A 15,341-nucleotide genomic window follows, 5' to 3' on the forward strand; every position below is an offset into this window, starting at 1 on the left:
TTTAAACTCAAATTTTTTGCGGAACCCCTAATAACAGTGTAATATATGGAGCTGAAAAAGTAGACTGCAAATAAATAAGGATAATAAAATAATGCAAACAAGGTCATGAGATCAACATTTAGTTTAATTGCACATATTTTAAAACAAAAATTACATATATTTTTTTAAAAATCATAAAATGTTATTGTAATGGAATTTTGTCACGGAACTCTTATTTTCACTTTGCGGAACCCCGGGGTTCTGCGGAACAGCATTTGGGTAACACTGTAATACCTGAAAACTGCTATCTAAAAGGGAAGAGGGAGAAAAGGAGGAGGGAGACAAATTGTTCTACTTGGCCTCTGAGCATAGGACAAGAAGCAATGGGCTTAAACTGCAGCAAGGGAGGTTTAGGTTGGACATTAGGGGGAAAACCCTAACTGTCAGGGTAGTTGAACACTGGAATAAGTTGCCTAGAGAAGTTGTGGAATCGCCATCTGGAGATATTTAAGAGCAGGTTGGTTAGACATCCATCAGGGATGGTCTAGACGGTACTGGGTCCTGCTGTCAGGGCAGGGGACTGGACTCTAACCTCTCGAAGTCCCTTCTAGTCCTAGTGTTCTATGATTCTATACTGGACTATGATAATATAAAATCTTTTTGTGCACTAAATGTTTTCATTTTCATTCTTTATCCTTGCAGTGTATATTTTCAGAGGCAGAATGATATTGTGAATAGTAACACAGAGTTTGGGATCTGATCCTATGCAATTCATAGGACCTTTTTGCTTCAGTTTTTGTCTATGTAAAATTGGGACATATTTGTCATAGAGGGAGATAAATTACTTTAGAATTAAAGTATTAGGATTAAATTTGTTGTAAGAGTGAATAATAATGGTGATTCTGGCATTTAATTTTTTGTGCAGATTTCTGCCATGGTGCATTTTTTTAGTGAGTTATTGTGTCTTTAAACAAGGATCAGAATTGGTCTGCAGAATTTCTGAATTTTGCATTGCATCTGGTAGGAACTCTGACAGCTGTTTAGGTACTTGAACTTGGTTTAAGCAAAAATGGAGATTGTTAGCCTCTTAGAAAATGGATTTGTTTTTAATTGGAGGAACAAGTAATAAATATGGTTGTGTATATGCTTATGCGTCTTTTTTGCATTTCTAGGACTAATGGCAGAAGAATAAACAAACATGGCTGCTATGGTGCCACCAGTTAAGCTGAAATGGCTTGAACATCTGAACAGTTCCTGGATCACAGAGGACAGTGAATCTATTGCCACAAGGGAGGGAGTTTCTGTCTTGTATTCTAAATTAGTCAGCAATAAGGAAGTAGTGCCCTTGCCCCAGCAAGTTCTGTGCCTCAAAGGACCTCAGTTACCAGACTTTGAACGTGAATCCTTATCCAGTGATGAACAGGACCACTACTTGGATGCCCTTCTTAGTAGCCAGCTGGCACTGGCTAAGATGGTATGTTCAGATTCTCCATTTGCTGGAGCGCTTCGAAAACGTCTGCTTGTGTTGCAGCGTGTCTTTTATGCACTTTCTAATAAATATCATGATAAAGGCAAGGTGAAACAGCAACAACATTCTCCAGAAAGCAGTTCTGGCTCAACAGATGTCCATTCTGTCAGTGAGCGTCCCAGGTCAAGTACAGATGCTCTCATAGAAATGGGGGTCCGGACTGGACTAAGCTTGCTATTTGCACTACTAAGACAAAGTTGGATGATGCCTGCTTCAGGACCTGGCCTCAGTCTTTGCAATGATGTCATTCATACTGCAATAGAAGTTGTCAGCTCTTTGCCACCTTTATCACTAGCAAATGAAAGTAAGATTCCGCCAATGGGACTGGACTGTTTATCACAAGTAACAACATTTCTTAAAGGAGTAACGATTCCCAACTCTGGAGCAGACACTTTAGGTCGTAGGCTAGCATCTGAATTGCTTCTTGGTTTAGCTGCCCAGCGTGGTTCTCTCAGGTACCTTCTTGAATGGATAGAGATGGCTCTAGGCGCATCAGCGGTAGTAAATGCCATGGAGAAAAACAAACTCCTGCAAAATCAAGAAGGGATGATCAGTTTTGACTGCTTTATGAATATATTAACGCAGATGCGGAGATCTTTGGTATGTATGTAAAACTTCTATTTGGAATTTGATTTTTGTTTTGCTTAAATCTTTTTGTCTTTAATTAGCAAATTAAAATAAATTACCAATTTATTTAAATTGGTTAAACTGAATCTGAACACATCATCACAAAACTGAAAGGAATGTGTCCACTTTTACTAAATCTTTCACCTTTTATGAGCTGAAGAGAAATCATCGCTTTGAAGAGGTTAGAAATTGGGTAAATCCAGTAAAATGTCCTAGTTTTAATGTCTTGTATTCTAAATTAGTCAGCCACCCTGAGCCCCTTAAAAAATCTAAACAGACTTGTGACAGTGCAGAGTATCAAGAATGTGCTGTAACTGTTTGCTCACAAATACATTTTATTCCAACATAAATGTATTAAAAAGTATAAAACTAGGTTTTAAAGTTTGCTTTTTGTTTGACTTGCTTCGCATTCAAAGTTGTGTGGTATGCTTGGTTTACTGTACAAACTTGTCACTTGTGATAGCCCCACCCCCCTAATTAACCAACACCTCTGCTGCTTCTAGCTTTTAGAAAAGTGGAATTTAAGCACTGTTGTGAATAAGGTGAAATTGTATAAGATTCTTGTAATCCTCACTGTGTGGGTGGTACTTCCAGAGAGATGTTCTTTCCTCACTCTGGAATGAAGTCTTGAAATCACAGCGGGATGTACAATCAAGAACCTATCCAGCCTAAGACTAATATACACAAAAACAAAGAGAGTGGTGGATTTTTCTCCTTAACTGAAAAACAAATCCTGTGCCTCTCCCATCAGCCAAGAAACCTAAATTTATTAAGCCTATTTTGAAAGGAATTTGTTATGGGGCAGGACTCAGCACAAAACCAATAAACCAACTGCAGAAAATCACTGTTGTCTGTTCATAGTAATACAGTTGGTCATTATGTTGCAGCTTGTCAGCTCTATGTTGAAAAGAGGAGAGCTGACCCAGAGATTATTGGGGGGTTATGCTTTATTTAGGAGGACTTGCATCAGATTGTGAATCATACCAAAATTATTTTAAATGCTAAGAATAGTGCTTGTCTTTCAGACGCAAGTTATATGCTACAGATATGTAACTTGATAGCCTCTGTTTATATAGAGTCAAAGATTTCTATCTGATGTGTCTAACTTGTTTTTACGATTAAATATAAAAACAACACTGAAACCATTAGAGCATTTACATCATACAAAAATAATGGTGTTAGTGATCTGTGGTTTCAGAGGAAAAAGTATTTTCCTTGAAAAATGCATCCCAAACCCTGCTTTATAAACAATATTAAGGAAATTAAAATTCAGACTTAAAAATTAAACCGCCAATTTTGGAGTGGTTAATTAAAAAATAAGTTTTATGAATAGGGATGTTAAATTGCGTTTAATCAGCTAATTGAGTAGTTGATGGAACTTCTATCGACTACTTGATTAGTTAAGGAGAGAAACTGCAGAGCCACAGTTGGTGGGAGAGGCTGCGGGGGACCAGTCAGGAGCTGGGAATCAGCTGATTCCCAACTTGTACCCAGTTCCAGACGCTGTGCCTGTGCTTTTGAAATGTGCTAAAAGCTACCAAGCTGCCGCCCGGTCCCCCCCATTATGCCTCTGCCTCTCCTGATGAAGATGGGGCTGGGGGAACCAGCTTTTAAGTTGGCTCCCCCTAAGATGAGCTCCTGCTCTTCACCTCCCTGATAGAGGCAGCAAGGGGGGGAGCAACTCGTCGAGCCACTACTCATCTACCCTATAAGCAAATGCTGATTGAGTAGGCGATCAGTTGCTTACATCCCTACTTAGGAAATACAATATATTCATAAGTTTTTGTTCAGTTCAAAATTAAGAACTATAGACAAAATTAGGGTGTTAGACTGATTCCCCAAACCCAAATTTGATTTCACTGCACAACTAGAATAAATTAATCAAGAATGTGTTATAATGTGCTGTTTCTATGTATAATTATCCGTCTCTGACAACATCACAAACATTTTTTTAAATTGTAGGGATCATCTGCTGATCGAACTCAATGGAGGGAACCAACTAGAACATCTGATGGTCTTTGTTCTCTCTATGAGGCAGCTTTGTGTTTATTTGAGGAGGTATGCCTTTTAATGAACCTTGAGTTAAATAAATTATTTTGTATTGTTTTACTTTTAGTTTAGCTCAGATTTTTTTAAAGAGAAATTACTAACTTGTGGTCCCTTTAAGCACATCCATGCACATTTTATGAACTACATAAAGCACGTTTTATGAATTACACCTTAATATAGTGGGGGTGGGAAATCCTTATCTTACTGAAAGAAGACTAAAGCTAAGAAACTCAGCCAAGATCATAATTAGGGATATAAGTGACTAATTGAGTAGTTGACTATTTGCTCAGGCCTCCCCCCCCCCCCCCCCCCGCCTCTATATCAGAGGCAGGAAGGGGGGGGGGAGCAGGAACCAGTGGTGAGGAGAGTCTGCTTAAAAGCTCATTCCCCCCAGCACCGTCTCTGCGGTACAGGGGAGGCTTTCAGTGGGTCACTGGTGCCAGGTTCTTAATACATTTAAATTGCAGAGGTGCAGCAGTCCGGGAACCAGCGTGAGCCAAAACTGCTCAGTCCTGGCTCAAGCCAGGTCTGGGACCTACCCCTGCTGCAGTTCTGCTGTTTAAATGTAGTAGGAGCTGGGCTACTTGCACACCCAGCTCCTACTACATTTAAACTGCAGAGCTGCCAGGACAGAACACCTCCCCTTATTAACTAATTGTGTAGTTTATATAAATTGTATTAGCCAATTACCCGCTTCTTAACAGGGCTTTAAAGTAGGTTCGACGGGGGCAGGTGACCAAAGCTCACAGGTAGGTGAAAAACATGGAGACTTGGGAGATGGGTCAGAAATGGGAGGGAGCTATAATAGCAGAGATCAAGGCAGAACTGGGAAGCAAAATCAAATCCGTTTTAGATGCCTATATACAAATGCAAGAAGTATGGGTAATAAGCAGGAAGAACTTGAAGTGCTAATAAATGAGTGCAACTATGACAAAGTTGGTATCACAGACACTTGGTGGGATAATACATGTGATTGGAATATTGGTATAGATGGGTACAGCTTTCTCGGGATAGGCGGGGAAAAAAGTGGGGAGGTGTTGCCTTATATATTAAAAAGTATACACTCGGACTGAGGTGGAGATGGACGTGGGGGGGGGACGGACTTGTTGAGAATCTCTAGGTTAGGTTAAAAGGGGTAAAAAACAAGGATGAAGTCATGCTAGGGGTCTACTACAGACCACCTACCCAGGCAGGAGAGGTTGCTCAGGCTTTTTTTAAACAACTCACAAAATCATCCAAAGCGCATGATTTGGTGGTGATGGAGGACTTCAACTATCCAGACATTTATTGGGAAAATAACACAGCAGGGCATAGATTATCCAGTAAGTTCCTGAACTGCATTGGACACATTTTTTTATTCATTTCAGACAGTTGAGAGAGCTATGGGGGGGGGGAGCTGTTCTAGATTTGATTATAACAAATAGGGAGAAACTGGTAGATAATTTGAAAGTGGACGGCAATTTTGGTGAAAAATCATTAAATCATATAGTTTATGATACTAAGAAATGGAAGAAGGGAGACAAATAGAGCAAAATAGAGACAATGGATTTCAGGAAGACCTATTTTAGTAAACTCAAAGCTAGTAGGTAAGGTTCCATGAGAAGCAAGACTAAAAGGTAAAACAAATTAAGAGAGTTGTCAGTTTTTCAAAGGGACATTACTAAGGGTCTGAAAGCAAACTATTCTGTTGTGTAGGAAAGGTAGAAAGTTTGGCAAAAGACCGCCTTGGCTTAACCAGGAGATTGCATTATCTAAAAATAAAAAAGTTGTTGTATAAAAAGTAGGAACTAGGTCAAATTGCAAAGGCTGAATATAAGCAAACAACACACATATTCAGGGTCAAGATTAGAAAGGCAAAGGCACAAATCGAGCTCAGAATAGCTAGAGAGATGAAGGGTAACAGGAAGGCGTTCTATAAATATATTAGAAGCAAGAGGAAGACCAACAACAGGGTAGGCCCATTGCTCAGTGAAGAGGGAGAAACGATAACAGGAAACTTGGAAATGGCAGAAGCGTAATGACTTCTTTGTTTCAACCTTTTCCCCAAGAAAGTGAATGCTAGTTGAAATGGGGTAGGTTTAGAACAGTGTTTCCCAATTTTATTTGGCCATAGAACCCTTTTCAGAATTTCAAGGAACCCCTAGGTTTGTCAAGCAAAAAAAAAAAAAAAACCCACCAGTGCATGAAAATCACATTACTTCTCCAAGACCTTACCCTTTTGAGGCCCCATCCTCTTTGTTCCCCCTCCTCTCCATTACTTGCTGTCCCCAGCCCTTATACACTGTGTTGAGACAGGAGGTATAGGCTCTGGGGTGGGAATGAAGGATTTGAGTGTGGGAAGGGGTGAGAAGTGCAAGCTCTGGGAGGGAATTTGGATGCAGGAGAAGGGGATGCTGGCTTGGGGAGGGTGCTCCAGGCTGGGGAGTGTTGGGCTTAGGTGGAAGATTGGGGTGCCGAGCAAGTCACAGGCTTGTGGATGTGAGGGTGCAGGAGTTTGGTTTGGATATGTGAGGGACTCAGGGAAAGGAGGCTGTGAGTATGATGGGCTCAGGACACAGATTTGTGATGTGTGGATGGTGGAGGAATGTTGTGGCAGAAGACTGAGGATGTGGGGATGCAGGAGTTGAGGGATGTAAGAGGCTCAGGACGGGGTTCCAGTGTATGATAGGCTCAGATTTGGGGTCAGGTGGTGCAGAGGTGTTATGGTGCTGCAGTGAGATGGGGATTTGGCCCAATTGGGGGCATGTTGGCCAGGCTTCCTTTTTAAATAACATATTATGTCAAACTCAAAAGGTTTTAGCATTGTCTTTATTTATGAGAGGGGTGGGGAATCTGTTTTGAGTCAAGGGTCACTGACACACAGAAAAGTCAGTTGGGACCACACAAGTGAGATGCAAAAACCCCCAACCCTCACTAATGTGGTCCCAACAGTGCTGGTGGGGGCAGGGGACAGGGTGCTGGTGGGAGCTGGGGCTGGGGAGAGGGTGCTGCTGGGTGGCAGGATGCTGTCACAGGTGGTGGGGTGCTGGGACAGGATGCTGCGGTCAGGGACATGGTCCTGCTGGGCACTGGAGTGTGGGGCTGGGACAAAGAACAGGGTGCTGCTGGGTGCTAGGATGGATGGCAGGGTGCTGCGGCTAGTGACAGGGTGGTGCTGGGTGCTGTGGTGGGTTGCAGGGTGTTGAGGCTGGGGACAGGGTGCTGCTGGGTGCTAGGGTGAATGGTTGGGGCTGGGGACAAGGTGCTGCTGGGTGCTAGGGTGAATGGCAGGTTGCTGGGGCCGGAGACAGGGTGGTGCTGGGGACAGTGCTGATGGGGACAGGGTACTTGGGGGGAGTCTGGACAGGAGCAGCTGGGACCAGTACCTGGCAATCCTGCAGCACCTCTGGGTTCCAGGAAGTGTGTGACTGCACTTCCCCTCCCCAAACAGCTGGCGTGCACGCTGCCTGAACAGCAGGGGCTGTTGCACTCCAGCAATTTACTTCCACAATGCCGTCCTGTGTGGCAGTGGGGGAGGGTGCGGGGAGTCCCAGGGCAGAGAGCACTGCCTGCACAGTCAGAGCTGCACAGACCTGGGTCTCCTGACCACCTCCCCCACCACCACCGCGCAAAAAGGCTGCAGAACTAAGTTACCAGGTGCCACAGCCCCAGCTGTTCAGGTAGCGCACATTGACTCCTTTGGGGAGGGAAGTGCTTCCCTCCCCGCTGTGGGTCATGTGGGGTCACCCCTGTCCAGCACCCCCCTAGTGTGCTGGCTGGGAGCAACTGTTCCCCTCTGTCCCCACCTCACTACACCTCTGCGTCACCAGGGAGAAATGGGAAACAAGTGTACTGCTTCTTTAAGAAGCTGGCTAACCGGCGCGCTCTTTCAGGAGGGGCAGGGGAGTGCTGGCTCCTCGCAGAACCCCTACTTTCACTGGGGTTCCACGGAGCACCAATTGGGAAACACTGGTTTAGAAAATAAAATAAAGAACAAGTTAAAAAATACTTTGAAAAGTTAGATATCTTCAAGTCACAATGGCCTGCTGAAATGCATCCTAGAATACTCAAGGAGCTGATAGCTAAAGGCTCAGATACCTCCTCTATCATGTTTGAAAAATCATAGAAGTCTGGAGAGATTCCAGAAGCTTGGAAAAGGGCAAATTTAGTGCCCATCTATAAAAAAGTAAATAAGAAGAACCCAGGAAACTACAGACCAGTCAGTTTAACTTCTGTGCCAGGGAAGATAATGGAGCAAGTAATTAAGGAATTCATCTGCAAACGTGTGGAAGATGGTAGCCAGCATGGATTTACAAAGAACAAATCATGTCAAACCAATCTGATAGCTTTCTTTGATAGGAAAACAAGTCTTGTGAATAAGGGAAAGGTGGTGGACGTGGTATACCTAGACTTTAGTAAGGCATTTGATACAGTCTTGCATGACCTTATCAGTAAACTAAGCAAATACAACTTAGATGGGGCTACTATAAGGTGGGTGCATAATTGGCTGGATAACAGTTGTCAGAGAGTAGTTATTAACAATTCACAGTCATGCTGGAAGGGCATAACAAGTGGGGTTCCACAGGTATCTGATTTGGGACTGGTTCTGTTTAATATCTTCATCAATGGTTTAGATGATGGCATAGAGTACAGTTAAGTCTGCAGATGATATGAAGCTGGGAGGGGTTGCAACTGCTGTGGAGGATCAGGTCAATTCAAAATTATCTGGGCAAACTGGAGAAATGATCTGAGGTAAATAGAATAAAATTTAATAAGGACAAATGCAAAGTACTCCACTGAGGAAGGAACAATCAGTCCCGCGCAGAATGGGAAGTGACTGTCTGGAAAGGAGTACTTCAGAAAGAGATCTAGGGGTCATAGTGGACCACAAGCTAAATATGAGTCAATGGTGTGACGCGTTTGCCAAAAAAGCAAAGATGATTCTGGGATGCATTAAGAGGAGAGTTGTGAGCAAGACACGGGAAGTCCCCCTTCACTTTACTCTGCACTGATTAGGACTCAGTTGGAGTATTGTGTGGTACCCAGAACTGGACATTTCAAGAAAGATGTGGAGAAATTGGAGAAGGTCCAGAGAAGAGCAACAAAAATGTTTAAAGGTCTAGAAAACATGATTTATGAGGGAAGACTGAAAGAATTGGGCTTGTTTAGTTTAGAAAAGAGAAGACTGAGAAGGGGACATGTTAGCAGTTGTGAAGTATCTAAAAGGGTGTCATGGCGAAGAGGGGGGAAAATGTTCTCCTTGGTCTCTGATGACAGGACAAGAAGCAGTGGGCTTAAACTGCAGCAAGAGAGGTTTAGGTTGGACATTAGGAACAACTTCCTAATGGTCCAGGGTTAAACATTGGAATAAATTGCCTTGGGAGGTTATGGAATCTCCTTCACTGGAGATATTTAAGAGCAGGTTAGGTAGACATCTATCAGGGATGGTATAGACCGTGCTTGGTCCTGCCATGAGAGCTGGGGACTGGACTTAATCTCTCGGTCTCTTCCAGTTGTTGTATTCTATGATCCTTAATCATAATGCAACAAGACTATTAGATGAATGGGCATGCAACCTATATATCTCTTGACACCCACTTCTTTATTTTAACCACCAGGTGATTGTTTAAAATCAGTATTGTGTATGAGAAAATTAAATTAATCAGAATGGTAATAATGTAAGTATACCCATGTCTATTGGCCAATAGGAAAATGAATTGAAAATTAACTGAAGTTCTTGTTTAATGTTTGTTTTTATTTTATTAGGTTTGTAGAATGGCATCAGACTACTCTAGAACATGTGCCAGCCCAGACAGCATACAAACTGGTGATACTCCGATTGTTTCTGAGACTTGTGAAGTGTACGTGTGGGGTAGTAACAGCAGCCACCAGCTGGTAGAGGGAACACAAGAGAAAATACTTCAACCCAAGCTAGCACCAAGTTTTTCTGATGCACAAACTGTGAGTGCTTTTTGTAGTGATATCTAATGTAATATATGATATACATCATCTTAGTTTTTTATATACATTTTCCCAGTTTTTATACGCCAATATCTAAGACCTGAAGAGTTTTTGTGATTCGTTTTGACTGTCAAGTCCTAATATTTAATAAGAGAAAAACATCTGGAAATATTTGGATCTGTGAAAAAAGTTGTTTTCTACAGTAACACTTAAACATGAATCTATTTTTCTAAATGACTGTGCAAAGGGTATAATAAATCCTGTAGTTTATTATAAAAGCTGTTTGAAAAGAGCTTTGTGTTACTACATTTTTTTGTGCTTGAATCATTTTTCTGGATTTTTTGTAAAAAGCCCATAAACACCAAAAGATGTTTTAGCTATTAATATTTATTCTCCATCAATTACTTTCCTATCAAGTTTGCTCAGTTTACAAGTCAAAGCATGACCTGGCTAACTGCTGACACAGCAAGCTAGATTAGCTTTTTGAAAATCAGTGTACAGTGTATTCTTTCGGTTTCCAGTCATGGATTTTCCTGGTACAACTTTAGTTAGGACTTCTGTTGATGCATGACACCAAACCAGGAAAGTTTGGTCTTTTGTGTTTGTTGGTTTTGCAGTTTTCATGTAGATAAAGCTTGTTTTGGAGGCTAGACAGAGATGTGACTATGTATGTTCCAGATTATGCAGTTAATCCTGTTGAAGTTAATGAGACCTTTTATATTCCAAAGGACAGTAGGTTCAAGCCTCTCATAGTGTAGGCTTATACGTTAAGGTAACTGGTAGTCAGGCATCACTGATGTGGTGTTCTGACAGGTCGTCTCCTCCTTCAGTGGTAACCATTTGGGTGCGTAATTGGCCTTCAGTGTTGTGTTGGCTCATGCAAAAAGCCACCCCAAACCCACAAAATTAATAAAAAATTAAAGGCACCGGGCCAGGTTTATTGTAAACAAAGTGCTGTTTTAGCTTTCCCATATCAAAAGTCAACAGTTAGGCTAACACATGTATGCTTGTTACAATAAATGCAACTGATACGTAAAATTTGCCACTGCCCCCTTGTTCAAACAAAAACAACTTTTTTAGAGTACATTTTTATACATGGGTACAAACAAGTTACACATCACTCCTAATTTATTTAGGTTGCCAGCCTCTAACATTACCAAAATACCACCTTATACACAGAGGCTTAATTACTATTTATTATGCTGTTCTAAATCTGGGTTAGTATGTTTCTGTTATCTGTAGGGTGTGTGTTTGATACCAAAATGTTTCTTCACAGGGTGTTCTGTTTAAAGATGTTAAAGAGCAGTTATTTGGGTAATCGTGTAGTCGATACAATTTGTATCCATTACACGATTAGTTGATAAGAGGGGCTGCTCTGCAGAGCTGTAGTGTGGGGGGCTCCGGGAGTCATTTAAAATGCAGAGGTGCAGTGGTCCTGGGCTGGCTGCAGGCAGGGGGTGATGCTGGAACAGCCTCTGCCTGTGGCCAGCCCAGGCTGCTTTGAACAGGGACTACTTTGCAGCAGCCTCCCCTACTTCCCCAAACCCTCCACCGGCTCCTGTTTTCTCCTTCCCTCTCTCCTCCCCTCTCGCCTTTCATACAGAGACAGCAAGCGGTGGGTCAACGGGTAGTTGAGTGCTCAACTCGACTACCTGATAAATACTCAACTACCCCATAAGGCTAAGCTTGACTACTCGCTTACATCCCTAGTTCTGTTACAACCCTTTTAAAATTTGTTCACGGTTTGTGCTTAGTACCTTTTATGTATAAGTGGTTTTGTAATATGAGCCCTGTTCTAACCAACTTCTGTGAGAAGGGCCTGCCTCTTGCTCATAACTTCCTTGCTTTATATTTGCAAAATCTTGACCACTGCTCTCTAGGCTTTCGGCCTTGTATCAGGCGTATAATACGTAGGCTTATGTTTTAGGCCCTTGTTTTACTACAGTAATTACACTTCAAGCAAATACATAATAATTTTTGTATATTGTAATCTTCTGTGTGTGGTTATTTAAATGTAGGAAAACCCAACCCAATTTATTTTTGTGTGACTGCACAGGGTTTGTATGGTTTTTTTTTTTTAAAGAATTTTCCTCTGGGTAATATTCTGCCTTGGAACGTTTAATCCCTGGTCTTATTTCCCTTAAATACGTGTTTCTTCAGTGTCTTGTGTCTTGTTAGTAGAACCACATATTTTAATGTCATAATAGTGTATAGGAGTGACTAGTTATCGGTTCCAGTGAAGTATAACCGACTGTCAGTCTATTCAATTAAGCTATTTCTTTGCTTTAATCCTTGAAGCAGGGTTAAGGTGGCCAATGGGGCAAAGAACTCCATTTAAAAGAAATATCATTTCCAGTCATGAATCTGACAGAGCTAAAGGGGGCCCAAATTCTTAACTCATGTCTAGTACACAAATGATATTTTATTCTTACAGCTTTATTTAGTTATACATTTAGAAATACAATTTAACATATATTAAGAAATGTAAATGACTAGCTTGATTGGAATATATTTATATTATTCAAGAAAATAGCTTAGTTTCTGGATTTGAGTGCTTTTAATTTAAGATATTAACCTATATTTCCATAACTTGTTCTAATCCAAAAAGCCCCTTAATTTTTAGTTTACATGATCAGAAAAAGGGTCCATGAAGGAGTACAGCCTTCTGTTCAAAGTACAAACATTTAGCTGTGCAGTTACTTGAAATGATTTATCTTATATACGTACTTTTTATAGTATTTTTGTCTTTTTTGCTTATAGATTGAAGCTGGACAATATTGTACCTTTGTCATTTCTACTGATGGTTCTGTCAGAGCCTGTGGTAAAGGCAGTTATGGGAGGCTAGGACTTGGTGACTCCAATAACCAGTCCACACTGAAAAAATTGACTTTTGAGCCTCATAGGTCTATTAAAAAAGTATCATCTTCAAAAGGATCTGATGGCCACACTTTAGCATTTACCACAGAGGGGGAAGTCTTCAGCTGGGGTGATGGTGACTATGGAAAACTGGGACATGGAAATAGTTCAACACAGAAATATCCCAAACTTATTCAGGGTCCTTTACAAGGAAAGGTAGGTTTTATACAATGGAAAGTGTTTTTGTTTTCATGCCTTTTTTATTTAATACTGTTACTTCTCTATGGTTTCAAATATTTCAGTTTCTATGTAAGATTACTCTTTGCAGGAGGCTGGAAGCTCCCTGTTTCAGCTAAGCACCTAACACTCACTCAAGGTTACTCACTTGAATAGTTCTTTTGGTGGTCAGAAGATATAACTCATGTGCTTAAGTCAGCATTTCTCAAACTGTGGGTTCCGACCCTCCTTTGAGGGTCGCAAACAAATTAGAGGGGGGTTGCGAGCAACTGAGAGGCTGGTTACAGCAATGGGGACAGGGGTTGCAAGCAGCTGAGGGGGGGGGGGGGGTTGCAGTATCACAAGTTTAAGAACCCCTGGCTTAAGTGCTTTGCTGAACTGGTACCTAATTTCAGAAGACTGTTGAACTTTCAGTTATATGTAATTTAACACAGAATTGTTAACACTGACAGCGGCTTTTTCCCCCCCAGAGTTCATTAATAACTCCGTGCAGAAGATGAATATTGTCTTATTCCCATTTTTTCTAATGAAGGAACAGACAGGCCTAATGACTTGTCAAGGCCACAGAGAGAGTTAGTAGTAGAACCAGCATGGGAGTATCTTGCTGTTCTTGATCAATATTAAATCGCAGTATATACCACTTTAGATGATTATTTTTTAAATGACTCTCTTGAGATAATTAAGATGACACTCTTATAACTGGCATACATGTGGTAGTGAGGCAGAGATGTGGAAAGGAACATGCTACTTTCCTGGGCTCCATGTACCCTATTTGACTACAGATTTTATCCATTGTAAGGAATGCCTGCACTGGACAGTTCTCAGACCCTGAAACACATTAGTTGATCCAGAACAGGTGGTACAAAGTTCATACGTGTCTTGTTGGGTGAAGGTGAGCCTTTTCATGCTTTGCCCTATGATAACTCTTGGTTTGCACTTGTAGGGAGTAGAATGGGTTTTTCTGCCGCCTTCAATTTCTGCTGCCAAACCAGATTGGCTTGCAGGCATTGATTACCCAGTTACTCTGCTTCAAACTTGCTTGTTAAATAAAAGTTGCGGCCACATAGCTAAATTTCAGATTTCTTTCTTTGTTGCCCCCTGCCATTTGCAAATGCTTGTTAAATATTAAAAGAACACTTATAACTAATTTTATGAACAAGTTTTATTTGAGGGCAAAGAAATGGACTTATGGTGCAGTAGTCCAATGGTCTATTGGAAAGCATTGTTCATAGTCCTGTTCTGAATCTGATCATAACCCATTGCTGAATCAAAATTCTTTATGCTTCTAATTGCAACAGCTTTAGTTTTAACAACTTTTTTCCCCCTTGCATGTAATGCAGGTAGTTGTGTGTGTGTCAGCTGGATACAGACATAGTGCTGCAGTTACAGAAGATGGAGAACTATATACTTGGGGTGAAGGAGACTTTGGAAGATTAGGTAATTTAACACTTTCTTGTATGAAATTGACATGACTTGTTACTTTGGAAAAGGGCATATATTTAGTAATGACACTACAGGTTGAACCTCCCAAGCCTGGGACTCTCTGGTCCAGCAACATCCTGGGTCTGGAAGTGCCCCGGATGTTGTTGGACTGAAGAGCACCGGAGCAATGCAGGGGCTGGGGAGCCTTGGCTGGGCTAAGTAGCATCTGGGGAGCCTCTGGCCTGTCCATGAACCCCCAGCATGGTCAGGCGGTGGCTGGGAAGCCCCGTCAGTGGGGCAGTCAGTGGCATTAGCAGGGCCATGTGGCCGGGGTTGCAGTGAAGCTACCAGTGGCCCAGATGGTCCCAGCCAAGAATCCCGGGAAATCCTAGTGGCAGTGGGGTTGTGGTGATTGGGAAGCCTGCCCTGAGGAACCCCCGGCTGAAGCAAGTCTGGCAGAGGTGGCTGGCCCTAGTCAGGGAACTGGCAGAATCCCCAGCACCAGCAGAGCAGCCTCACAGCAGGGCGGGATGGTCAGGAGGCCCTGGAAGGGGAACCCCTGTTGGCAGCAGGGTTAGTGGTGGCTGGGGGAGCCCAGCCGAGAACCATGGAGAAAACCCTGCAGCAGTGGGACTGGCAGTGGCCAACCAGTCCCTGAACCCTGGGAGATTCTGGGGGGCAGCAAGGTGGGGAGCCCTTACTG

General features: G+C 42.1%; 1 protein-coding gene across 8 annotated transcripts in view; it reads left to right on the forward strand.

The window, feature by feature from the left end:
- Positions 1–15,341, forward strand: part of HERC1 (HECT and RLD domain containing E3 ubiquitin protein ligase family member 1) — a 215,408-nt gene that overhangs the window by 15,694 nt on the left and 184,373 nt on the right. For 7 of the 8 annotated variants that reach the window (XM_075897632.1, XM_075897638.1, XM_075897635.1 and 4 more), the window contains 5 exons: positions 1,152–2,107; positions 4,097–4,192; positions 9,929–10,123; positions 12,884–13,195; positions 14,557–14,653. In XM_075897632.1, coding sequence (XP_075753747.1) covers positions 1,178–2,107; positions 4,097–4,192; positions 9,929–10,123; positions 12,884–13,195; positions 14,557–14,653 — 1,630 coding nt within the window. In that variant the 5' untranslated portion in view covers positions 1,152–1,177. The remainder of the gene's footprint in view (positions 1–1,151; positions 2,108–4,096; positions 4,193–9,928; positions 10,124–12,883; positions 13,196–14,556; positions 14,654–15,341) is intronic. The other variant, XM_075897639.1, reaches the window with a different exon arrangement.

The sequence above is a fragment of the Pelodiscus sinensis genome, chromosome 14 (genome assembly GCF_049634645.1).
Source record: "Pelodiscus sinensis isolate JC-2024 chromosome 14, ASM4963464v1, whole genome shotgun sequence".
In the NCBI taxonomy this organism is placed as follows: Eukaryota; Metazoa; Chordata; order Testudines; family Trionychidae; genus Pelodiscus; species Pelodiscus sinensis.